Source organism: Pagrus pagrus (genome assembly GCF_965226575.1).
Source record: "Pagrus pagrus genome assembly, chromosome: 8".
In the NCBI taxonomy this organism is placed as follows: Eukaryota; Metazoa; Chordata; class Actinopteri; order Spariformes; family Sparidae; genus Pagrus; species Pagrus pagrus.
Window position 1 is genome coordinate 5,403,769 of NC_140192.1, and position 26,560 is coordinate 5,430,328.

Sequence of the window (26,560 nt, forward strand, 5' to 3'; positions counted from 1 at the left end):
AAAGTGATACTTATCCATCCATCCATCCATCCAGGCTATACCAACCATATAATATCAATAGTTTTGTAGCGAAGCAGGTAATACAGACTTAAACAATGTAAGTAAATGTAGCAGAACAGAGCTTTCTTGTATTCTGTTCTGGTTTAAGTGGACCAGTATGTTTACTCTCTCAATCACTCCTGTGATCAGTATGCAACCATTGCATGTGGGCTTTCTATAAAGGTCGCTAGTTGTGCTCTCGGCTCTCCCTCTTCTGCCAAAAGCGTCTTTTCTTGCACAAATATAATTTCCATTTGTCCCTAATTATTTTAGCTTTGGCCATTTTAGCGGAGTGTGTGTTGTGAGTGGGGCTTATTTCAGTTACTTTGTTTCTGATTGTAATCAATTTGTTTGTATCCTCCGCGGGTGATTGTCTGGTGTGGTTTATTTCATTTATTTCGTTTCTGAATTACTTTTGTTTTGCCCGTGGGAATTGTTTTGGACAGTAACTTTTCTTTAAGTAACTGTTTAACTTCCAACTGCTTGGCTGCTTCTCTCACATCATTAATGCTGTTTTGTGTAGTTTATTCTGTTACGTATACTTTCTTTCTTATTTCTTTTGTTGTTGTTTTCATAATTTACCAATACCTGGCTGCTTGGCCCCCACCATTAATTTTGTTTTGTGTAGGTTATTCTGTATACCTTCTTTACCCTATTTCTTTTGTTATTTTGTTGTTAAATTTTAGTTTAGGTGGTCGCTCATCCACCACAGGCAGGAGGGCCCACTTCTCTGTCATCGCTGATAACCAGTGTTTAGTGTTTCAGCATTTAGTCACTGTAATATAATGTTTGGTTTATTTGCAGAGTGCAGCCCCACTCACAACGCTGTAAGGTTTCACTTCACTTATCAGGCTGTAGTTATGGGGGAAGAGTTGCTGGAACTGAGGGACGTAGTTGCACAGTTAAGAGCAGAAAACGAGAGGTGTGCCAGCAACAGGATGCGACAATACCAGTTCCTAGTGCTGTGCCTTCTACTTCTGTGCTGCCTACTGCCCCCTCCCACCGCTAGTGCCCATGTAACAGACAAACTGGTTTTTGTGCTACTTCTGAGCTACCTACTGCCCTTCCCACCACTAATGCCCATGTAACATTTTTTGTGCCCCGAGACAGGAAATGCCCCATGTTTAAGATTAGGCATAAGGTTGACTGAGTGGAATGAGGAGGTACAAGCTTGCATGAGGGCACGGCATTCATCTACGCCTGATAAGTTTTTTTTCTCTTTTTTTTTTTTGATCACCTACAAGGGAAAGCTCGTGAAGAGATGAAGTATCGTCCTACTGCTGAACGAGGGGATCCAGCTAAGATAATTGCTGTGTGAAGGGAGTTGTATGGGTGTTCTGAGTCCCATGTAGCCTTACAGGAGGCCTTTTGCTCCCGAAGGCTGCAGGAAGGGGAGACTCTGCAAGATCTCTGATCTGCGCTACTTGATCTGTGAGACCCACAGAGCACAACATGCTTATCTACAGTTTGATGAAGTTAGAGTTCCTGGCTGGTCAAGTGGGCTATGACGGAGAAATTCAGGGAGTACCTGCTGGGCCACAAGTGTGTTGTTTACATGGATAACAACCTACTTAGTCACTTGTTATCTGCTAAGCTTGGTGCCACTGAGCAACAGGGTGCGGCCCAACTTTCACCCTTTGACTTTGAGTTGAAGTACAAGTCAGGAAAGGGCAATAAGAATGCAGATGCCCTATCCCGTCAGCATCCACCCGGTGTGCAAGGGATGAAAGCCATGGTCCCTGGCACTTTACTTCCCAAACCCTCTCCTGGTCCTGTGTCTAGTGTGGTTTCTGCTCTCTTTAGGCCTTGAAACTGGCTAAGACACTCTCAGTCTTGACTGGTTCATCGTCGGGTCGGTTAACTTTTCATTTTGTTTAATTTCCAACTGCCTGGCTGCTTCTATCACATGATGAATACTGTTTTTTGTAGTTTATTCTGTTTACTTTCTTTATCTCGTTTCTTGCTGTACTGTTGATTTTTCATAATTTACCAATACCTGGCTGCTAAGCCCACCACCATTTAATCTTGTTTTTTTTTGTTTATTCTGTTTACTTTCTTTAGCCTATTTATTTTGTTATTTTGTTGTTAAATTATAGTTGTGGTTGGTCATCCACCATGGGCAGGAGGCCCATTTCTCTCATTGCTGATAACCAGTGCTTAATGTTTCAGCATTTAGTCACTGCAATATAATGTTTGGTTTATTTGCCTGAGTGGAGCCCCACTAACTGTATCTCGTCCCGTTTCTGTTCTAGCAGCTGAGCGGCTAAGGTTGTGGGGAGGTCGGTGTGTCCCGGTGGTGGAGTCCTCCCTGTGTGCTGTGTGTAGTTGTCCACCCCTGGTTTGATCCTTCATCTGGATACCTCATTCCTGGTGGCCTGCCTCTCCACTGGTAAGCCTCAGCTTCAGACCTTTTCTTTGCCCTTCCCTTATAATGTTTGCATTGTGCCTACTGGCCCTTTTTATTAGTATTTTGATATTGTTAAAATAAAGAATTATTGTTGAATGGAACTATGTCTCTTGCCTCTTAGTATCACGAAACTGTATGCCTTTTGAGCTATCAGTCTTGGTCTGAGGTAACATTATTCCCAGGGAGGCCCCAGCTCCTCCTTAATCATACCAGTACGATGGTATCACATCCTCGTCGCCACATAAAGTAAATACTTTAATTTTCTTCTGCTTAATGTATATTCCAGTTGCCTATTTATAGATTAAAGTGGAAAAAAGCATATAGAGGCTCAGACAGAAGAAAAATGGAACAAGAGAGTTATGGTGGTAGAGTTACTATGCAATGTAAACATGCAAATCTTTAAATTCAGGGGTCACAGGCAAGGCTACCTGGCCACACTGGTGAGCCAGGTATTGTCTTGCTGATCTTGGTATGTGAAGAGTAAACTCAAAAGAAGGTGCTCTGCATAAGTGGTTGTGATGTCATCAAATTCAGTCAACAAATCAACATGATGTTGAGTTAAGGGGGTGAATTTAATGATTTTGATATTTACTGATGTAAAGTGAGAGCTCTTGCAGTTTGACTCTGCAGATTTGCTATTAGTGATTCCCAGAGCAGAGAGCGAGAGTCAGGTTCCGTCTAGTTCTGATTAATCGCCATAATCCAACAACTGCCGCTGCAATAAATGTATTAAATTTATCGCTTCCCTCCACATACATGTGGTGCCCTTTTATTTATCTATTTTGCCCCTGCCAAAGTCTATTTTGAGTCTGCCACTGTCAACAACAGTATCCTGGTATAATGATACCTTGGAAAAACTGTGTGTCTAGTGTAAAGACTAACATTATTATACAGCATGAACCTTGTTGGTCGCATTTGATATCAAATACTGTAAGACTTTTACTCTAACTATTCATATGGGTGGTTTTCACTTCAAACAAAGTAATAACCTATATTATCTCCATATCTTTACTTTTACTCAAGTAGGACTTTTGCAACTTTTTAAATCACTGGTTGTCAGCAGGGCTGTAGCCACCATTGAGGACACCGAGGTCATGTGCTTGGTGTTATTTTCCTTCAGTTTCATTTCATTAAAACCGAAAGTAAACACAGTCGCGACGTGACTGCAGGTCTATTTTTAGAACGGCAATTAAATGCATCGGAGCAAAGATGCAAGGTAGTGGTAAGAGGCTGCATCAGTCCAAGTTATCATTTGTTGCAGGAGGAAAGGCAGAGGATGATCAGGCAAAGAGGAGGAAAGGTAAGAATTGTAATAAGCTAAGAGAATGAGAAAAATAGTGAACGAGCCTACAGATGCAACAGATAGCCAATAGAGATGCTAAACTGTAACCTACTGTAAATGTAACTGTTTTATTTCTCCTGAAGAGCAGTGTTTACAGACTCTTCATTCTCTGGCCTTCCATTCTTTCTTATGCCGACCTTTTTTCAACCTGTAGCTGATGGTCGGTGAGTCTGTACATTGTTACTGTTCGTCTTTGTACACATTTAGGCGTTTATCTGGTGCTAATTTACATGCTGCGATTAATGTTTAAACTTCTGCAAGCTGTGCTGAGCATGGCTGAGCAAGTTTAGTTGTCTGGACTGTGGTGAATGTGTCATCTGGCAGTAACTGTATGATGGCATAACCTGCATGGTTATCTGTCGTGTCTCTGAAGCAGGATCCGTCTACAAACAAAGTAAGATCTGCTGTTATTGGTTGGTTATGCATATCTTCACGAGGTTTCAGAAACACATCTGTGGCTTGAAGGCAGTCACGTGGTGACCCATCTATCTGTATCACCATCCTTGTTGCAGGGTTAACTGTAGTATTTGACTTTGGAAATGTCTAACTTCTTCTTTTAATCCACTCAAAAATGTGTTTTTCTTCTTGCTCTCCAGTTGAAATAAATTATTGCAGAATAATGTATTTGTAGAGTTTGACACTAGAAAGCTGTTTTTTTTACATTACAGGCATCACAAATAGTTTGGAAGCAAATCCTGGGCCATTATTGCATAAGTTTGATGCAAACTTCCAATGCAATTGAAAATATTTGGATATTCATATATTCTGGATTTTTTAATGAGGCGGAAGTGCTGTTCTAAGGGTTTTAATGTGCTAATTATTCTTATTTTGATTATTATTTTTGCAAAAACCAGTCAGACACATATTAAAGTATTTTGTATGTCTTGATGTGATTGGAGCAATCTAAAAATCTACACATTAAAAGATTCTCTGGTTGAGTCAAAATTATATTGATTACATGGAAACATGAACTTAGTATAATTGTCAGATATAAATATCATGCCTGGCAGTTGTACATTTGACAATGAATATGTCCATATTCACCACTCATCTTTTTTCCAGGGGCTTCTGGAGTGACTTGCCTACCTGGATCCATACCAAGAGGAACTTATCCACACAACAATACTCCATCAACATCATTTTTAGCCATGCTGATGTGCAGTAAATCACAGAATGCACAGTAATCAGAGACTCTATTAATTATTATTAAAAAAAGAATATAAAGACTAAGTGCAGCTGGACTACATACATCACTCACACTGCATCTTCAGTGTCTTAGAGCATCTTAGTTGAAGAAGTCCTCTTCTCAAATAATGAAGCTACTGAGGCGAGGCTGGCTGCCGTGGTTGATGAAGCTCAATGTTGTTCTGGGGTCACTATGGATGCTACTCACTTTCACCAAAACAAGCTGGAATCCTACCTACAGTCTCAGCTACAGCCAGTTGGAGTACACTGACCTTGATGGGGATCCAGAGAAAATGTGCAACTGTTCAGGAATCCTGCGGGGAGAGAGGGAGGCATTGGATCAGGCCAAATTACTGAACATCGTTAAAACATTCAAGAATAGCACTCAGATCCCTGACGAGTATTACATCAATGCAACAAAAGACTGCAGGTGTGTTGCTTTAAACTACAAGTTGCACTAATAATGTTTCTCTAAGCCATTTTTTAAATGTACTAAATTTAACATACATTCTTTGGAAGCATGCACTACATTACCCACTGTATGTTATTTGTTCAATGTTGTGTATTTACAGGAAATTCCAATTAAGCAGGAAATACTTAACATTCCCTCTAAGTCAGGAAGAAGAGGACTTCCCTCTGGCTTATTCTATTGTTGTGCATCATAAGGTATTTCCAAAGCCTGAATAAAAAAATAAAAAAGGCACACATATTAACACACATATTAATTAAGGGGAAATAATTAGAATATACACTTCACTGCGTGTCCCTTATTAATCCATGATTAATGGTTATGAGTGGCAACTCAGAAGCATTACATACATCCATGTATTGATAAATTGATATCTTTAAACAGGCACAATGAAATTAAACAGAGAATTAAAATCATCACACTGTTTGGCCAGTGATTGTTCCTCCTTATCTTGGATGAGGAGGACTGTAGTGTAAGTTAACGGACAGGCATGCAGATTTAGCATCTACACAGGCCATGGCACACTGGGGTCCTAGGACCTGTGGTCCTGTGAGCGCAGTTCAAACTATTTTTAAACTCTGGGCCATGTCTGAGGATGTGGAATTGGTGATAGTTTATCACGTAGGTCGGTGCTCTATCCTGGCAATAAACCGTCATTGTTGATGTTGCCATTTGGCCTTTATTTTTGATGTCCTCGACGATGTCCTGGTGTGTTTGGAGTTGTTTTATGACTCTCAGGGGAATGTCCTGAAGACACTGGGCTGAGTGAGAGGTTGCCCCTATAAATGGTTGAAATAAAAGCAAATACATGCAACAGTAAGTATATGCAACATACACAAAAATAATTGAATTCATTGTTTTTTTTCATATACTCTAGGTACAGATGTTTGAGCGACTGCTTCGAGCCATCTATGCACCTCAAAATATTTATTGTGTCCATGTGGACAAAAAATCCGACATCTCAGTCTTCTCTGCCATCATGAGCATTACTTCCTGTTTCCCGAATGTCTTCATGGTCAGCAAGTCTGTGGACGTGGTCTATGCTGCCTGGCCACGTGTCCAGGCTGACCTTAACTGTATGGCTGATCTTTATAACGCCAGCACAACATGGAAATACTTCATCAACCTTTGTGGTCAGGATTTCCCTCTAAAAACCAACTTGGAGATTGTACGGATGTTGCGTTCATTGAGGGGCGGTAACAGCTTGGAGTCAGAACAAATAGGAGGAAAGAGATGGAGGGTGACAAATGCTTACCAGATAGTTGATGGACAAATCCAGGTACTTCTTTTGGAGATTCTTATAATTTGCTAAATTTGCACAGTAATTTTGTCATTGCAAAAACCTTGTTTTGAGATTGATATTTATGTCTGTCACCATCATATCAATTAATTTTTTTTCAACTGTCTCAGGCGGTAGGAAAGGTGAAGAACCCACCTCCATTCAACCTGCCTATTATGTCTGGAAATGCCTACATTGTGGTTAACAGAGGCTACGTCCGCAAAGTGTTGCAGGACAACCGAATACGGGCTCTAATCGAGTGGGCCAAAGATACCTACAGTCCTGATGAGTTCCTCTGGGCAACCATTCAACGAATCCCTGGTGTTCCTGGATCAACATGGCCTCACCCCAAATATGACACGTCAGACATGCATGCAGCTGCACGACTGGTGAAGTGGCAGGGGCAGGAGGGGGTGAATGGTTCACTGAATGTAGCATACCCAGAGTGTCAAGGCAACCATGTCAGGTCAATATGTGTGTATGGTGCTGGAGATCTACAGTGGCTGCTTAAGCAACATCACCTCTTTGCCAATAAGTTTGACACAGACACAGATGCCATTGCTGTCTACTGCTTGGAGAAGTACCTGAGACAAAAGACACTGGCTGAGTTACAGTGGATGTATTTTTTAATGGATGTATAACAGATAATTAAATGGCATGATCGACAGATATTCGTCAAACTATTGGAATTGAAGCTGCAAATATTTACTTAAATTTAGTGGTCGACTGAGGGGAAGTTAAAGTTAAAATGACATGATCAGCAGAAGTTAAGCAGAAACCAGTTGGAAGTTTCCTGGAAATGTATTTAAGAAATTATGAGTTATTTATTAACTGCTTATTGGAAAATAGAAGAACATTATTATCAAATAATGTTGTGAACATCATAATCAAATTATGTTCTGTGTTAAGTTCTAGGTAATTATTGTGGTAATTTGTTGGAAATATCAAAGAAATGTCAAATATGTTGATGGATATTAACCACCTTGAGCATACCCTGCTATATTGTATAATTAACTCTAAAGGGAACAATAATGTGCAAAATTATTGTCATCTTGAAGAAGACTATTTTTATCTTCTACGGGCAGTGCTTTTTATTTTATTTTATTGTATTACTTTTATCTTTTTATTGTGTACTTCATCTATTTATTGTGTTTTTATCTTGTGCAGCACTTTGGAAAACCCTGTGTTTGTTAAAATCGTGCTATATAAATAAAGTGGATTGGATTGGATTGAAGACTTGAAACCGGTGATTGACACCATAAACTCATTAGCAAAATGTTTACTGAGGAAATAAATTAAGTGTGAAGTAAGATCATTTTCTCATAAGCTTACATGCAATTGGATTTATGTGTGCAACCAATGGAGTCGCCCCCTGCTGGCCACAAGACCTGGAATTTCTGTTCACTTATAGTGTCTGTTTATTCCAGACGCTGGTTGGTTGGTTCAGCTGCGCCATCCACATCAAGATAATTACATGATCGCAGTGACATTTCAGTGGCTCTGTGAAATAAAAGACAAAAACTACATGGATGAATTGGATGCATTGGGTGGGAAATATGTTCCAGTGTCTGGTATGTTTATGCTGTATGCCACTACAGTTGTAAACAAACTGTCACTGTACTTTTGGAGTTTCACTCATGGTCTTGACTACTCCCAGGGTGAGTATAACAAGTCCTATTGCTGCTAATCCAGCTGTCCATCAGTCAGTAAATTACATCAATATACTAAAAAGCCCAGAAAAAAGTCCTTGAAGCATTTTTCATGTGAAAACAGCATTATATAGCATACCGGGTTTAGTTTTTGGATGTGCTTATGTGCAAACTATGGAGAACCTGCAGTAAAACTTGAAGTTGTTTCTACTGGTCAAATAACAGCAACTTTGGAAAAGATATTTGACCTCAAATCTAAAGCCAAACATACAGAGCATTAACTTCAAAGCAGCAATGTCAATTTGATTGGGCCAAAATGACTCTCCTATCACAGTCCCGATGAAACCTGACATAGCTGGAAAAGTTGCTTAAAGAAGAACAAGTAGATGTGAAGTATCCAAATGTGTAGCTGAGTTTGAAGATGTGTGTGGTCACAGCCATGGATCACAACATGAACAATGTCTGGTGTTATCCCATCGCAAGATGGTTTCTAGTTGATAAATCATTTGCATTTACTTTGACATAAAATGTTTTTTTTGGTCACTAAAAAGGGGTCCAAAAAAAGGATTATTCATTCTCTTTGATTTAATGTTAAATAAAGAAGCTTAAGGCAGTGAAGTCGGTCAACTGAAGTCAACTTTTAATTATTATGCAGTGTGCAACATATACATTGTTGTGTATGGTATATATTTTGGTGCAGGGGAACACATATTTAATGAGGTAAAACATCTGACATATTTTAGAACAAATGAATTCCTTGCAAGCAACAAAGAAATGTGTACAAATATAAGAAAACGCTACTAAAAGTAGACACAGCCCAACCTGCACAGTGGGGAGTCTTTATACTGTACCTCTCAAACATCAGGCAACATATATAGTATCTTCATCACTTCCTAACAGCCTCTCTCTCTCACACTCTCTCTCTCTCTCTCTCTCTCTCTCACACACACACACACACACACTCCTAATAACCATCACAAAAATGACCAATTTTGGGCGAGTAATCGTTCCAGTTCGGAGCAATCTCAAACGGTAGCAACTGAGAGCATGCAACACATTACTGCAGCTACAGATAACTGCTATTTTGCTACCTTCTTTATGATATGATGTTTCACAGTGATATACAGTGTTAGTAGAACAGCCTACAGACAGCCTTTTAAAGATTGTATGAGATTTTTGAATGAGACGGTGACGTGATGTAAAAGGAGCCGCCTTCAACATTGTAAACATTTCAAAAACCAGCTGAGACATTCTGTTTCATGCCATTACAAACTGACGAGCTTACAGTACAGTACAATAACTATTTCGGGTGTGGATCAAATTCAGGTAAACATTGACTCCCTCAAATTAAATAATGTAACCATTTATAACACAGTCTATTGACAGAGTTAAGGTGTAGTAACATCCCTTGTGGGCTATGATACGACTTCTGTTGGCATGTATTTGGTTATAAGGTCAAAGAGTCACGAATCTGTGGCTTCAGAGAGCCCATACTTACCATGGGTTACAAAAGGTACATATGGCAACTGACAGGGTGGATTAATACATGAATGTAACAAAGTCAGTTAGTAATTCCTCCAGTGTGAATTACGTAAAAAAAAAAAAAAAGTATTGTTCAACTTAAAAATGAAGTCAAAGAAATCAAATGATACCCTTCAGAATGGGGAACACAATCAAGTGCTGTGTAACATACGGTAGTAAAGGATAAAGCATCTTCCCTTCAGCACAGTGACAGTCTCCGCACTGTAAATACAGTATTATGTTCAGCACCCTCATGTTGGTACTTTCCTCAATGAACAAGCAACTGCCTGATGTTTTGTACAACAGCATCTTTCACTCTTATCCATTTCCAGTTGTTGGCGTAACAACTATGTGCCGTACACGTCATGCTACAGGCTGGCTTATATTCAGGTGTGCCGAGTGCAGCAAAATGCTGTAAGGGGAGGAGATCGGCAGCAGTCAGGTATCTTGTGAGTGTCAAACGACGGAGCTCCCCGTCTTGTCGGCTCTGAGTGGGAGAGAAGACAAAGAGAGAGGGAATTGTTGTCAGATTTTAAAGTAAATGGCAGTCGTCAAGTGAAAACGTGCAGATGCAGACACAGTTGCAGATGATTTTAGGACATGAAATGTGCCTACTGACATTCCAACTATACAACACGTTTTTCTGTAACTGCAACCTGACAAAATCAGCATCTGTTTGATGTTTCAGTCTGTACCACAGTCATTGTTAGTCATGGACAGCACTGCCACTGTTTTTGCACAGCAGTTATGTGTAAACCATTTCTTGATCTCTGCAGTGTCAGCATGCAGTTTATTGTCAATACTCAGCTCTCATTTCTGCCTTTGTCTCTGTTAAGATCACTCACAGAGAGGAAACTATAACCCACTACTTACTTAGCTGCCGTGTCTTGCAATTCTGTATCCAGTCTGGTTTAGCATTGGGTCAGAAGGCAAAGAGCAAAAGTTAGTGAGGGAGGTAAAAAAGTGAAGTGGGGGTGACCATATTGTCAGTACACATGCAGTTGCTGGGGATTAGTAGCCTGTGTCCACATTGCCAGAGGATGGTGAATGGGAGGGAAGGAAAACAAGCATCTCTGAAGTGGGAGTGCTCAAGGTCAAAGGAGTAAGGCACAGATGCACTGCAATGCATAGGGTGAAATCATATTCTGACAATAAACCATTCAAAAGAGTCAATATTTTAGCCATAACCACTCAGCTAAACACCTTTTTTTTATATATAAGCACTGGGTCGATGCCAATATTACGTTTTCAGACATGGTACATGCTCAGTGGCACAACACATCTAACATGGCCCCTTAGATAATGGATAGGGTTAAAGATTTTATATTTCCACAGTCTCATCTCCACTCTATTTCCACTAAAGCATCTGCGAGTATGTAATTGTGCTGCTAATAGACCCTTTTTCCCTTTTACACTGTAAATCTGGATAGAAATGGCTAAATAGGAAGCAAATAGACATAAAATGGCATGTATCATATTTGACATGATAGTCTAAGTTCTCACCAGATAAACAACATCATTGGTCAGTGGATGCAGAGAGTTTACATTTTCCTGATGAGCGACCAGTAGTCATGTACATGGCCGAAGTGGTCTGACGTTATTGTAGACTGAATCATTGTGACGTTACGCTAACAACTACAGGCGCTTCGAGAAAAAAGGGAATTGATTTACGTTGTTGAGATATAAACTTGCTTATTTCTGTTGTCATTGTCAGCTGTCACTGTAACATTTAAAGATATATAGTTACACACTGTGGTCCGACCTATCTGATGTCTCTTACGCTTATTTCATGTCCTATATAGCTTTTGCTATTAAACTTGTGTCCTGAAGGGAACGTGTATGTAACACTGTGATCCTGACCTCTCACTGAAGTTACATAGTGCAGAAACAAGTGACAGGCAGGCAGAGTGGCTGTGACAGAGACACCATTCACCCTATTACAAGACACTGTAATGTTGTTTAACCTACGCTCATTACGGGCTCCCACACATCTCTCCAGAAGACTCTGTTAGCCAGCTGCGGTTTAAATGCTGTACCTCATCTTCTTTTACACTGTGGGAATATTTTGCTGCCAACTATGAGAAAATCTACTGAAACTCCTTGCAACTGTTCACGCTATTTTGCAGAAAACCGGTGTTTTCCCATTTTGAGTCCGTCAAACTTTACATTACACTTCAAATCCAAAGTAGCAAATGATCAGACCAGCCGAGTTTTGGGAGTGACTGCATTTGTATCTGGTTGTTCATGCAAGCTACCTCAGGGCGTTCATTTAGTGGGTTTCCACTAAAATGTCACATATGAGAGATGAAATGAACCAGTTTACAGGGACGGCCACATCACAGACTGAAGTAAGAAAATCGATATCGGGCTCGTTTTGTGTTGGGTAAGGAGACAGCCAAAGGTCAGTCAAAGGTTAGTCCCAGCATGAGGAAGTTCACAGCAGCTTTGAGGGATTTTTCCGGGAAGAGTCTACACAACCAACTGATCAACACAGGCAGATTAGGTGAGTTACCTCATGCATGCAAATTTGTGTATACCCCTCTCCTCGTCATACCTTAGGGCACAGTGAGAGATGTAATATGAGCATGTCCAATTTAGGCACTAGAATAATTTGCACTGTGATTCTCCCGAAGACATTCAGTGTGTATTTCTTGACTAATCTTCTTAAAAACAAATCTGGCTCAATGACATGATTGCATCAGGAACTACAGTATTTGTCATGTTTAAATAAAACACACACCCATGCACACAACATTTACATAGATATGAACAGCTGCTGGAAACAGAAGACTCTATTCATTTTAGCATCAACAGACGTGACAAACAGGTCTTTTACTTTCACGGGCAAAAGCTGCATTTGCAAAAAAACAAATTCTAGTGGAGGAGGGGGGCGAGTAAATTAATTTGGTAACACAAGTCGCTCTATGCTGACAATGATGGCAGGCTGTCTCCTAAAATACATAAAAAGGGCAAAGACAACTGACGGACTGTATTCATTTGATTATTTTGAAAGCTTACAATATCACTCAGTGGTGAAAAAAAACAACAACAACTGATATCCAAAGGGCAAAATGTCACTGTGCAGGTAGTATTGTTTCCACCTTGCGTGGCAACCAGAAAGTGAAGTGCAGATTCCTATATTAAATGTTAATACAGGCTGACTCACTTTACGATGCTGGGTGGAATATGGACATACTCCATTGGGATGATTTCTCCCAGCTCCTGCAGACTATTCACATACTTGATCTTGCTGCTGAACTTGGAGCTGTAGAAAACAGAAATCACAAAGTTTTGTCTCAGTAATGTGCTGATTCAAGTGAAAATAGTTAGGTGTTTCAGGATTTTTGGTGGTGTCGAGTGCTGATAGATCAGCAAGTACGCTCGTAGAAGAGGATAGTGAAATACTGTATCCTGGAAAATGTGCCAGTGTTCCTATGTTCTGGCAGCATGGATTTAATTATTGTTAATTTCATTTCTGAAATTGGTATAATGTAATGTATAGTATAATGTTGAGTCTCATATAAATGTGAAGTACAACAGTGAGACCTTATGAAGGGTCTGGTGATTCCCAGCAAAGTCCGTATGAACCAGGAGGGATGGACAATGATGAACATCTTCAGGTTTTTCTTTAGTCTGTGGGACAAGAGGAGAGGCACACATGGTGTGAGAAGAATATCAAGAGCTTAATTAATAACTATGACCTATTCATTTATTATTAAGTAGATATAATTAACTATAAATGCTGGCAGATATAAAGTACACTTTACAGTAGGAGTAGATGTGACAGGCACAGCTTGTTCTTTTCACAGTAAGGCTGTTTACTGCACTATTAAATAGGGAGTGGGGAATGGTTGAATGAAGTGTTTTGTGTATATATATTTATTAGTACATAACTAAAGTCATAAAGTTCAAAACAAGTTCATCACACACAACTGTTGTGTGACAAAAGGTTTATGTTTATCCCAGTCAGTTGGTAAAAAACTATGAAAGTATGCCCCCTACTGGCCTACCGATGAACCTGTTTATGAATAGTGATGGAGAAACATACAAATAAAATAAACAATTACCAACCAAGGGCTGAGTTATATTTATTTCTTGTATCACAGTGAAAACCTACTGAAACAAACAAATTATCAAGTAAAACTCTTTAGGGGTGAACATGCCTAATTTCAATCATATAAAAATGTTTTAAAGTGATATGGTGTAAGTAATCTTTCTAATGATTATTTTCTCTATGGAGGACTTTATCTAAGGACTAAAGCAAAGACCCATGCACAACGCTGGGGAAAATGGACTGCACACAAGAAAAGAAGTGGGTCAGGTGTACAGCTTAATCAAAGGTTGTAAAGAAAGTTCTGTGTTGTTATAGGTATTTGTGCCTACACTGTTTAAACTAAATGATAAAGATGTTTCCCCCCCCCCAAAAAAAGGTGGCATGGGTGGCTTAAATTAGTGGCGGATCATCCATCTTAATCTGTGTTTGTGTTGAATGTATGTAATATTAGACATCACAGCTGCTGTGCACTTGTTCGTGTGAATATTACCTCCTGTCTATCATTTGGTAGCACTTTTTCATCCACGTAAAGCCAGGCATCCTCCTTCGAGGTGTTGCACCGTTCAGGTAAACTATCATGTAATCCTCTGCCACCATTAGTTCCAAGGTACTTATTACATACCTACACACAAACACACACACACACACACACACACACACACACACACACACACACACACACAATAGAGAACACTGTGTAAGATAGGCATACAGTATGTTATCACACAAGGAATGTAACAAAGGAAACACAAGCAATGCTGTTGTTAACTAAACAGTATAAAATTAATGAGTAAGTAAATCTAGTTTAAAGTCTTGCCAGAAGAGAGAGGCTTGCTACTGCCACATATCAATTTCAGAATGACATGTCTCGGTATCATAATAATAATAATCAACATATTATTAGCATGTACTGTAGCTTCACTTACAGGAAAAGGTTTTCCATTACATAGTTGTAATTTTCACAGTTGCTGTCTGGTAGGAAGCAGGCGGCAAACACGATGATGGCATTCTGTTCAGCGTAATAGCCTGAAAACACAAAACATAAAGAGAAAAAAGACACTTACGAACCTGAGCTGGTCCTGTATGCAACTGTTTTGTCAAAACATCTAATCTAATTAGTCATTCTGACCTACTAATTCAAGTTGGCACTATTGTTAACATGGCAGACGCTACTTTGGGTCATGCTTAGGCGAAGTGGGGGCAGAGCTGTCAGCTGTGTCCTCTGAAACTGACAAGACATATATGTCTTCAGTCGTTTGTTGTGAGCTGCAGAGTTTTGGCCGTAGAGATATCTGTAGAGTAGAATGGAACCAGATGGCAAGAAGCTTTTGGCTGAACTTTCTTAGTAATACTGAGAAATGCTCAACAGTAACAGTGCTTGCCTTTAAAAAATGAGGTTCAAAGCATAAAATCATCAAACTAAATATATGACTCTACAAAACAAGGGAAAAAACATCAAGATGCGACTGCATGGAAAGAATCAAATGGGAGGTAATCAGCAGAGAGCAAGTGATCAAAAACTTTGAAACGTAGAGGAAAAACTAGTCGGCATTCATTTTAAGCATACCTCCGTGTGAAATGACTCTTTTGTATGGCTCAATGCACTTCATGTCAATGCGATGCTCCTGCTCTCCAATCACCACGCTCCTCCACAGCCTGCTGTCCCTGCCCTCCCCTGCTGCTCTGTGTCCTACGATGGCATCACTTGATGCTGCTCCTGCACCCACATCAGACTCCTCTGAGTCCCCTGTTTGTGACACAAAGACAGCGGATAAGAAAATTAATATTAACAGGACGACATAACAACAAATTTATATTTTTGCAGCACTTTTTTGGGACAATATGTAGTAAACAACGTGAGTGTGTTTGTGTTTCTGTCACTCTGCGCTGTGTGCAAATTCAGACATGTTTGTAGTGTGTATTCAGGTGTGTGTCTGACCATGTAAGTCGGCCTCGTCAGGTGTGTCCAGCTCATCTATGTTGACATCCAGCTCATCACCGGTGTCCAAGGCCTCGTCCTCTGTGTCCAGGGTATCATCTGAGGGAAGAGACCCCTCACTGCGGTCCAGTGACACATTCATTGGTGGAGCTGCCAACTTTCTCCTTTGATTGGACCCGCCTGACAGATCTGCAGAGGACGGTTGATCTGGTCAAAGAGAGATGATTCAATTTGTTTTCTTAGTTGTAACATAACTAAGTCACTCATGTGACTGTGTTTTCAGAAGTCTTCAGAAGACTAATAAACTAACTAAACTTCAGAAACTAGGGCAAGTCAACATTACATTACATTCCTATGGATCGTCATATAAGCACAGGATTTTATAGCATAGAAGACATAACTAAGAGTACAATATTCATGTGTTAAGCATTTATCACAAAATCCGAGTCAGCCTCCTAAATCTTTCTGATTTTAGATGCCTAAAAAATGTATGAAACAGTCAAAACAGTTTGTTAACACTAAAAACTGATATCCATCTTATAATTTACCCTCAAGACTGTACCTCTCATCTTTGACCTGTAAGGTGCAACAAAAATCAACAGCACTCAAATATCCAAATACTTCAAATAAAAGCAGCAATGTAACATTTACCTTCTCTGTTATCCATCTCCTCAGCAGCTTCCTCACTGGAGGCCATTTTCATCATCATCCCTGCTGCACCTTCTCCCTGTTGGGAGTGTCTGCTCAGGGGCACAGAAAGACAATAATGAGCCACAACATAAATTATCACGGCTATCATCACTGCCACCATCGGCACAGCTACGCATAGTATTGGGCCAAACAAGACTATCATCTACAAAGAAGGAGAATCTAACTTTTCCCATGACACTGAATGAGGAAGATTGTAAAATCTGTGCATTTGACTCCAAAAGATTACAGAAGTGACAAAGCAGACGGAGAGAACAGGAACTCACTGCTTCATTCCCAGGCTGCACGTGTGGGCTGAGGAAACAATACTGAGCAGTGTTGCTACCTCCCCCCCAACCAAAGCCCCTCTAACAGACTCTGATTACCATAAATCCTAACAATAGAGAGAAGCAGTACAGACAAACCAGCACACATGAACACAGGCACGAAGACACACTCATACACATCTCTGTCTTTGGATACCTACCTTTCCCTCATTCTTTCTTCTCCCAGCATGAGTGACTGAAACACTCTTTCCACTATCAAGTCACATGACCGCTTGAATATGGAAAGATCTGCCGTGTATGTACGCAAACACGCACACACAGTAACAGACAGGGGAGGGTTTCCCAAAGAGGGGGCGGGTCATCAGAATTACAAAGTGGGGCAAAACGAGTGCCATGGCACAACGGCTGATGAGGAACAATTAAACTGCAGTGTATACACACACCCACACACATATGCAATGTGCTCTTGTACTCGTGTAAACACATTCAGTATTGATACCAAAACATGACTTTTGATTTGGACTTCTGATTGAAAATTACATCTTGGTTGAGACTTACTGTAAAAAAAAAACCGGTTGCTTATTTACTGTAAGATATCTAAAGGATTGATCACAGTTTTAAATTGATCTGCACTGCCCCTTTGTGGGTAAAAGACAGTAGTGCAGCTCTTAGTGCAGATCCGCTGTTGATCTCATTCTCGTTCATTGGCTTGAAATAGACAGAAATCCCTTAAAATCATGTTTCAGCTTTTTAAGACAGGACACCTGTATATGAAATTACATTTTCTTGCAAAGGAGATGGGCCTATCAGTAGAACACAAAGTACTATTCGATACCAGAAAGCACCAAGATGTTAGTGTTGAGCTTGCTGAACTTACAGTACTGAGGGGCAAAATTGAAACCTCACCTTTCCAGGAGAAAGTGAACATATTCCTCCGGCACATACCGCGCATGATCTTCCCTTTCAGTGTGGACATCGGATTGGTAGTACGATTGTCCATCAAACTGGTAATGAGCGTGGTCAGACTCATACTGACTTTGGCCATCAGCTTGATACTGAGAGCACTGGAGTTCAGAAGTGTGCATGGAGTTAGAGTCATCTCCATACGGGCCCTTCGTTAGATATTGAAACTTGGAACCTGAATTTTGCAAGCTGTACTCGGCACTGACCCCGGGTTCATAATAGCTTTCAGCCTGCTCGGATCCGTACTGCACGGCTGTGGCATCAGTAGTAAACTCAGCATAGACATCTGCAGTGTTTCGCTGGCTGTTGGATTTTGTGTCCACGCAGGCCGGGTGGGGGCTCAGGTTTTCAGTTCTTTGGTCAATGTGGTGGTAGTTGTAGCCATACTGGGTTTGACCCTGAGTTAAATTCTGACTTCCTGTCCACTCGTACGCAGCATTCTCGTTGGCTGGCTGGGAGGAAAATTGTGATGTCACATCCTGTTGGTGTCTTCTTTGAAGGGAACAGGGGATGGGGGATTGGTGAAGAGAGGGGAAATTCAGAAAGAATTGTAAATAAAAATGGTATGCAGTGAAACTCATCTATCTGTGTCCAGCCTATGTATTTTTCTTTTTTTTTACTTTTAAGATTTCTTCTTGCAAGAGTTTCATTCGACCCATTCTGTTTTTTAGCTTGTTCAATAGACTGGTGACTTATTAAATTAAAGGTACCCTGTGGAGTTTCTGACCACGAGTAGCACCATGGAACATTTTTATTATGAATGGCTTCCTGTTTAATTTGTTCTTGTGATCGAGAGTACACGAGTTTTGGATTTACATTCCTGACATTATTCTACTGATTAAGAGGTGATGATGTGTTGGGAAATTGCTACAGCAAAAGCGGGGAAGATGAGGACTATGAGCAGAAAAAAAACATGGATGTAAACAATGAAAGGTTTAAACATTAACAACAAATCTGCTTTGCAAATGTTTTCTGAGGAGGGAAATGCATTCAACACGTTTGTTAGGCCTCGAGGACACACACAATGTGGTTTGGTGAGTGACACTGAACGTAAGCAGTTTGTTTACATGAACACTCCCCAGGGTACAGAGTTTTAAGCCACAAAAACAGAAAAGTTTTGCAATATTGATACATAATATTTAAATACTGGTTGAAAAATGGTTTCAATACTCATTATTCACAGTATCCATACTCCAGTACTGGCAGCGTTTTTTTTGCTCTCCTCTCCGACAGCATGTTGACACACGCACCGCTGTAGCGCCCAATTAGTCCCACCTCCTCCAGAAGTAAATTAACCAAGATGCTGTTTTGTTTCACACACAGCGCACAAGCCTTGTTATATTAATCTTTTCCTAAAATCTGAAAATCTTGTCAATTTTCCGAAATACAGTATCGAATATCGATGTTTTTCAAGGTATTGTATGGAGGTAAGAAATTCCAGTATCGTGACGACCGTGTCTGCAATAATAAAGATAGTAAAAAACAGTCTGCTTCACATACAGTATAACAAACAAATAACACAGATATAAATATATTGACATGTTCTCCTCCAATGTAAAGTTGAAGCTACATGGGCAAACTTTTATTGTCTGATACATTGAGTATTACCTATGCACACACTCACACACCGGCTTGCCCGCATACACTCACACCCACACCTTGTAAGAGCGCTAGGGGAGCTGTTTCCATTAGCTGTTGTGGGGCTCCAGCTGTAATGAGGCAGGTAATGCATATTTAATGAGGCGTAAACAGATTTATAAAACGCACACACAGAGCAGCAGATCAACGCTCGCTGCCGAACACATGAAACACATCCACACGTGCACATGCACAGTTTGTTTCTAACTCAAACACACACACAAATACTCATAATCTGTTTCTGTCACATCACTAATATTTATTCTCACGTCCTGTCTGTCAGTCACAGCCTGTCACTCATCCATTCAACATACTCACACACACACACCCACACACACACACAGAAGATCATCAGACTCAATTCCAGGAGGGCCTTGTAGCTCGATTTCACCCGTCTGTTCAGCGAAGCTAATATTCCTCTGATGTACAGACTCCATTGAGAAAGCTTTCGAGACTCAAAAACCCAGCGGAGAACTATGGGAGGGGTGGTTGGCATGTGTGTGGGTGTGTGTGCAGGACAGGCAGATGTGAGCACAGGCATTTTTTATTCACTGGCTGTTAGCAGCCTGAGAATAGAAAGTCTGTCGTGAATAAAAGCAAGAATGCCGGACAGATATTTCTAAATCCTTAACTTGTAGCCTATCAGCACAATGCAACTTCCCTTCACTTCCACTCTGTTGAGTTGGAGGCTGAAAATCTCAGAGATATCGAACCAAAACTCTCTGCATGGCTAGATACAAACTAGATGTAAATGAGAAAATATGCTTTCTTTTATATTGTCTTTATTTATGAAAAGATAATTCATTTGCATGTTGTTGCGTGACTTTTAAATAACTGTAAACGTGACAGAATTAGGATTTCACAGCGCTTAAGACATAAACAAACGCTTTAAGGCCACTATTCTCAAACTGTGGTACAAGTATGACTGGTAAGTGCGCAAGCTGGCTGTAGTGGTAAATCCCAGAAACGTTTTTGGAAAATGTTATTAATTTAGTTTCAGCCTGCTACGTAGTCACGTTCATACACGTTGTACGCATATATCATCCATAATTAGTTTAAATCTAAACTCAAACTGTGATGGCAAGATAGTAAATGATAGTTAAACACTACAAACTTGGCTCTAAACGGGAACTTTCGGGAAGAAAAGCGAAAGCGGGAGTATATTTTGAGCAGATGAAACTGAAGTTGACAGCACCGATCTGAGCGTCCACAGCACAGTGCTAAACATTAATTACTTGGAGAGCCTACATTTTTTTCTGGGCTGAAACACGATGTAAAAATTTCAAGGAAACACTGCTTCAAGGTGTGTTGCTTACCTTAAAACGGGTGAATAGCTATCTCGAGAAGCTGCGTGGTCTCCGATCTGTTGTTGAGTTGACCATTTATCACGATCAGCAGTCCTTACAGGTTGTTCATCGTAGTAATCCAGTGTACTCTGTAGGAATCTGTCCCTCTTTGGCTCCACTGTTTTTAAATCTGTTTGTTGGCTTGAAAACTCTCCAGTCAGCTCCTCGGTGAAACTTAGCAGATCAGAAGAACCTAATTGTTGTCTTTCTTCCCTCTCACTTTGCCCTGGTGAAGTCCATTTTGGAATATCAGAGTGCTCCGTATCAGTTTCCTTCTGCTCTTCCTCGTCATTCTCCTCTTCCATCAAATCTCCAGAAAAAGGTAACCCAAGTCCTCTGTCAGTAGAAATGCCTGATTCACTCAATGGGGTACCAATAGAAGAGCTGGAGTGGGAGACCGAACTGTTGGTACAGACAGGTGATTGTGGGTCAGAAGTGGTTCTAGGTGTGTCCTGCCCCCTCCAGACTTTAAAGTCACCCAAAGATGTAGGACATGGTGGAGGTGCAGAGGGTGACTGCCCGCCCTCATCTGAATCTTCCATTGAGATCTGTGAATGAACATAAACTTCCTCTCTGGTTTTCAAGAAATGATCTGATGGATATCTTAATGATGGAGACATGCTTCTGGCGACAATGCTTGATTTATCATCATCGTTTCCCTCTTCTGCCTGTGTTTGACTGCAACCTGTTGGTCGTGAATCCGACAGATGAAAAGCTCCAGAGTTATTTGTTGATTGGCTGGGAGTGATCATTTCTGGCACCATGCAATGCTCAGTGGCATGATCAAGACTTGCTTGGTAATGAGTAGATAAAACAGCTGGATTTTGCTCTGTTTCTGTACTAAGTGGACTGTCAGTACTCCTGATCATTTGGTTTTGCCTACTTTGTTCTGTGGTCCCCTGTTGCTCTCTTTGTGAAGCTTGGGCCTGGGATTGCAGTACTGTGGCAGCGTAGGAAAGCATGCTAAATGTCTCCATGGATCTTCTTGTTCCTTTTGATTGCCTGTTACCATGTTTAGGCCTATCACGCCACTCTCTCTCAGTTTCTTTCACTGTGCCAGACACAATGATGTATTCCATTTCTAGACCTGATGATGAATCTCCGTCAGAATTGGACCGAAGTTCATCTCGACTACCTGCGTGAAGGCCGTCGGGGCTATACTTCATGGCGTCTCTCTCCCCCCCAGAGCTTGAGCTCAGAGACATGGTTTCTGTTGTTTTTCCCTCCTTTCCGATGCTCTCATTGTTCGGACCACCTTGGCTTCTTGTGGCAGGCCCATCTTCGTTGTAGGCTGTGGTGACCGGCAGATCATGTGATGATGAAGTTGATTCAGAGCTATCATGTTTCTTGGAAACAAAATGGTCCCAATCAACGAGGCTTGGGGATAATGACTGGTCAGTCTGAATTTGAGTCTTGGCATCTTCTCCTGGACATGAATGATGACTGGCTGAAGTGTCCTGAATGACAGTCGAGGAGTCAACCAGAACAAATGGGGAATGATCACTGGCTTGCTCTATCCAGTCAGTTTCCACTGATCCTTCTCTACTTTTGTTGTCGTACTTGCTCTCAACTGAACTTCGCCCACTCGTGATCATGTGACCCAATTCACTAGTTCCCTCAAAAAGGAACACCTGGTTGGCTGGTTGTTCTTCATCTGAAATTACTGCTCTGTATTCGAGAGGATCACCCATGGGTTGTGTCACAGCTACAAAAGGACTGGACTGCCCCTCTAGCTGTACCATGTCTACTATGGGGCTAGCATAGGCATCAGGGGAGGATGTCAGGCTCCAAGTGCCAGCTCCTACATTGTCATACTCTGAAGTGGAGGTGACCATGCCAGGCACAGGTAGGTCCCACATGTCAATACCTTGGTAAGAGGACGTCCCATCTTCTGAACGATCAGATACCAAGTTCTGGATGTCATCGTCACCCGTTTCTTCACCCTGTGTTTCACTTTCAGCCTCCTCTATGACTATTTTAACATTGTGTTCGTTACCTCTCCACCTCACTTCGTCGACAGTCTCACTAAGCGCTTTGTGTATACCACTCTCCTCCTCTATAGCTTTATCTTCTTCCACCTGTTTGCTTGCATGTGTCTCAGGAGAATCACCGCCATCCAATGATCCGATGTGACTGAGGTCTTTTTCATTTTCAGGTCCCTCGGGGCTTGTTGTTGTGGAGGAACTGTCTTCCTGTATGGTGGTGTTCCACATCACCATTCCACCTTCAGAGTATCCGAGTGGACTTTCCACAGATGTGCCTGCCCCAACATTAGAGTTCATCCTGCAGAAAGAACCTGATGTTTCAGACAAGTTGTCAGGGGTCGTGAGAGGTGATAGACTGTCATCTCTGATTGTCATATTCCACATATCCAGTGATTCTGGGTAAGATGTGGTGGTTCCGCTATCTGATTTGAGAAGTCCCTTCTGAGCCGAGTACGTCCAGAAGTCTAGGAGCTCCATCTTTCTGTCTCCTTTTTTTCCTTGTACCCCTTCATCCTCTTCTTTCGATGTGTCTGGTGTTAAAGTGTTTAGGATTGCTTTCTTTCTCGACAATGAGGATGTTTTTTCTTTCACTCCAATGATGCCAGCCCTGCATTTTCCAGTTACTTCCTCCTCTGGTGGTGTCAACTGCAGGCATGCCAAAGAAACAGGGTTCCATTCATCCTTAAGCGCAGTATCTAGGTTCCAGTTGTCGTATGATTCAGTCTGCTCAGTGATCAGACTAAGCTGGGGTTCAAGGATTTTTCCTTTCTGGTGGGCCTTCTCTGGCTGTACAATTTCCTCTCTGCCTTCTTCTCCTGTCATATCATCAACTGACTCTTTCCCTCTAACATCTTCCAGAATATTCAGTGGACTCTCGGATTCCTTGGCCCTATTCCAGACATTATTATCACTTGAGGTTAATGCTCCTTGTGTGTCAAAGCCAAGTTCATCCCAGGTCTCTGACAACGACGATGACACACTGTCCTTATGCTGCAGCCCATTGATCCTTTCAACTACATCTTCTGGAAAGAATCTGACCCCGCAACTGCTAGGTGGACGACTGCCCACCACACTGTTGACTGGGGTTGGAGGAACCACGGTATCAATCATGTAATTCCCATGAATTTGACCGTGATTATCAATTGAAGAATTTCTACTTTCAAGCCCGCCCAGTGAATTGGGACCAGAGAAATCTAACAAGCTCAGCTCTTCAAGTTCGGAAAAGCTGGAGCTCTCTGCTCTTTTTTCTCCACCTGCTCTTATTCCAACATTTGCCAATTCTCCTCCTGTTGGCATAGAGTGGTCACTGCTGTGTAGAGGGTCAAAACTAAACAGGTCAACGTTGTCACTCTTATTTCTGCTAGGGCGGTGCTTCCTCCTCTCAGGTGGGACAGGAGGGGAGAGGGATAATAACCCCAGGGGAGAGGGGTTTCTGAGGAAAAGTCCACCTGGCCCTGCTGCTGGCCCGCCTCCTGCTATAACTTCGCCCACCGGGCTGTCATCACTGAGGAACACTGAGCTCTCTTTGGAGGAGCGGCTGCTGCGGATGGTGGTCATACCGCTGTCAGGGCTCACAAGCTCCCCGCCAGCACCAACTCCTGCACCTCCTGTGTCCTCTTCACCATCTGCCATTACCCTATATACGGAGACAAAACTGTCATTGAATTGTGTCAGTGTTTGTCTCAAGGCCTTGAATGTATTGTTTTCAATCTCAGAATTCATGTTGTGATGACTTTACTGAAATTGGAAGAAACAAAGTGAGATGGATGCATCTGATTACCTTGCTATCGCCACCACATCTCCGCCGCCTCCCTCGGCTCTCTCTGTGTCAGAACCATCCATGTCGTTGATACCAGATGACCCCTGGGAAAACTCCACGCTGCCCGCCACTCCCTCCGTGGAAGAGGTTCTACTGCTGGGGTGGCAGGCTAATAGAGAGCTCCGGCGGTCAACAAAGTCCTTGAGGAGGCCTTGTATTTCTTCTGCCAGCAAAGGAGGAGTACCAGAAAATGCGGTGGTGTTTATGGGGATGTGGTACACCTGGAGACTCTCCCTGGCCTCCAGTTCACCAGAAAGAGACCAGCTGGAAGACTCTTCCAACTCACAGCAGATCTGCAATGAAAGACAGTATGTTGTAATATCTTTTGTTTTTCTTTATTGACTTTTTAAAACAATAGTTTGACGTTTGAGGAAGCATGCTACTGTAATTTTCTTTCTTGAGAGATGAGTGGGTTGATAACACTCTTATGTCTGCCAAGTATATGAGGCTGCAGCCAGCAGCTGGTGAACCTAGCTTAAGACAAAGTGTGATAAACAGTAAGCATGATGTCCAAACAAACAAGCAAACAAACAAAAAAATACCTACCAATGTATCCTTTTTATTTTGTTTAAAGGTTGTGATTTTATGGGAGGTTATATAGGCTGCCAGAGCTTCTAAGCTAACAGCAGCTGGCTGTAGCTGTATGTGATTGATTGATATCAGAGTGGTATCGATCTTCTTATTAAACTCTCTTTATCAGAGCAAATAAGCAAGTTACCAATATTTTTGAACCATTCCTGTTAAGTTATGGATTGATTTTAGAAGCTGACTGACTGTATGTAAGAAGGACTTAATGACAATCCTGTCTAACAGCAAAAAACAACCTGTATTGTCACTGACCATCCTCACCAGAGCAACCTTCCCATAGTGCACTTTACCCAAACCTACAGCCCACAGCTCCCAACACACCTCTAGTGAAGTTGCTGTTGCAATCCTTGATAATTTAGCAAACAAAAATCATAAGATGACAAGTAAATAAGAGCCATTACAATGCCTATTTCCAGTTACCAGAGTTATTCATAGAGTGGTGTATATTACTGAAGCACTTCTGTTTCACTGCTGACATACTGTAGATGTCTGTGCTGGTCTTACATTTTATTTACCTGATTTAGGATATCTGTGTTGTTTGAGTAGACAGCCACCTGCTGGCGGGGATGATGAACTGTATTATTGATAGACAGGAGAACCACCAGAGCATCATAGCCATGGCGTTCACTGAATGATTTCAGCCCGTCCACATAATCATGCCAGTCCTGGAGGAGAGATAAAAAGCCAAATAAATGAAGAGAAGGACAATTAAGATACTAGAAGTGATTCTGGGGAAAGATAGTTGATTTTTCATTCTCATTCGCAGGTCATCAAATACTGACGCTTTGGGCTGGGAGGTACGGTCGGCCACCAACCCAAACTGTGATAACCTGGGAATGAGACTCAAGAATTAACGGTCACAAACAAATTGCATCTTTAAAAAAAAAAAGAGGGGGAAGTAATCACAATCAGACATTTATAAGCCAAGCTGCTTGGCTGATGCCCCAACTTTCAAACTTTTTTGAAATGTTCTGTTATTAATGAACAAATAATGGAAAAAAGCAATTATAATATTGATTGTAATGGTCTCAAAATGATTAATAAACATTTCCTTACATTTTTGGTTTCAGCTTTATGGGAAACTTTGTTAGACCCCTGCCTTTTATTGCACATATGATTTAATTTTTTTGAAGTAGTTTCAAGTAAGCCTTCATCTGTAGCAATGAGAGACGAAGCTGTCAAAGCGCACAGAGGGGTAGAGAGACACTTTGTGATTTATTGTTTGGAAATTAACTGTTTGCTCTTAAAACAGCCACCATGCACAGATTATGGTAATTCTGTGACAGGCACAATGATTGATGGATGGAAAGTTGCATTAATTAATTGTTTTGTTTGTCAAGGGAACCCGCTTTTTCTTTCTTTC

At 41.2% G+C, this 26,560-nt stretch overlaps 2 protein-coding genes across 7 annotated transcripts in view; one reads left to right on the top strand and one right to left on the bottom strand.

Annotated features, from left to right (window-relative positions):
* Nucleotides 1–5,101: 5,101 nt before the first annotated feature.
* LOC311260872 (beta-1,3-galactosyl-O-glycosyl-glycoprotein beta-1,6-N-acetylglucosaminyltransferase-like) lies at nt 5,102–7,476 on the top strand (the record flags this gene model as incomplete). Its single annotated transcript, XM_084359135.1, has 4 exons — nt 5,102–5,403; nt 5,546–5,639; nt 6,320–6,721; nt 6,853–7,476. The coding sequence occupies 4 exons, from the start codon at nt 5,102–5,104 to the stop codon at nt 7,360–7,362; spliced, it is 1,308 nt and encodes a 435-aa protein (XP_084215261.1). The 3' UTR covers nt 7,363–7,476.
* A 1,512-nt stretch (nt 7,477–8,988) lies between these two features.
* The window catches only part of LOC311261414 (uncharacterized protein), a 38,261-nt gene continuing 20,689 nt past the window's right edge, over nt 8,989–26,560 (bottom strand). For 2 of the 6 annotated variants that reach the window (XM_084360016.1, XM_084360013.1), the window contains exons 7-19: nt 25,713–25,862; nt 24,571–24,902; nt 20,776–24,444; nt 17,765–18,313; nt 16,536–16,624; nt 15,885–16,091; nt 15,513–15,692; nt 14,872–14,971; nt 14,436–14,567; nt 13,438–13,524; nt 13,058–13,156; nt 10,765–10,797; nt 8,989–10,378 (exon numbers count right to left, since the gene is read on the bottom strand). In XM_084360016.1, the coding sequence (XP_084216142.1) occupies nt 10,348–10,378; nt 10,765–10,797; nt 13,058–13,156; nt 13,438–13,524; nt 14,436–14,567; nt 14,872–14,971; nt 15,513–15,692; nt 15,885–16,091; nt 16,536–16,624; nt 17,765–18,313; nt 20,776–24,444; nt 24,571–24,902; nt 25,713–25,862 (5,658 nt within the window). In that variant the 3' untranslated portion in view covers nt 8,989–10,347. The remainder of the gene's footprint in view (nt 10,379–10,764; nt 10,798–13,057; nt 13,157–13,437; nt 13,525–14,435; nt 14,568–14,871; nt 14,972–15,512; nt 15,693–15,884; nt 16,092–16,535; nt 16,625–17,764; nt 18,314–20,775; nt 24,445–24,570; nt 24,903–25,712; nt 25,863–26,560) is intronic. The other 4 variants (XM_084360015.1, XM_084360014.1, XM_084360017.1 and 1 more) reach the window with 4 other exon arrangements.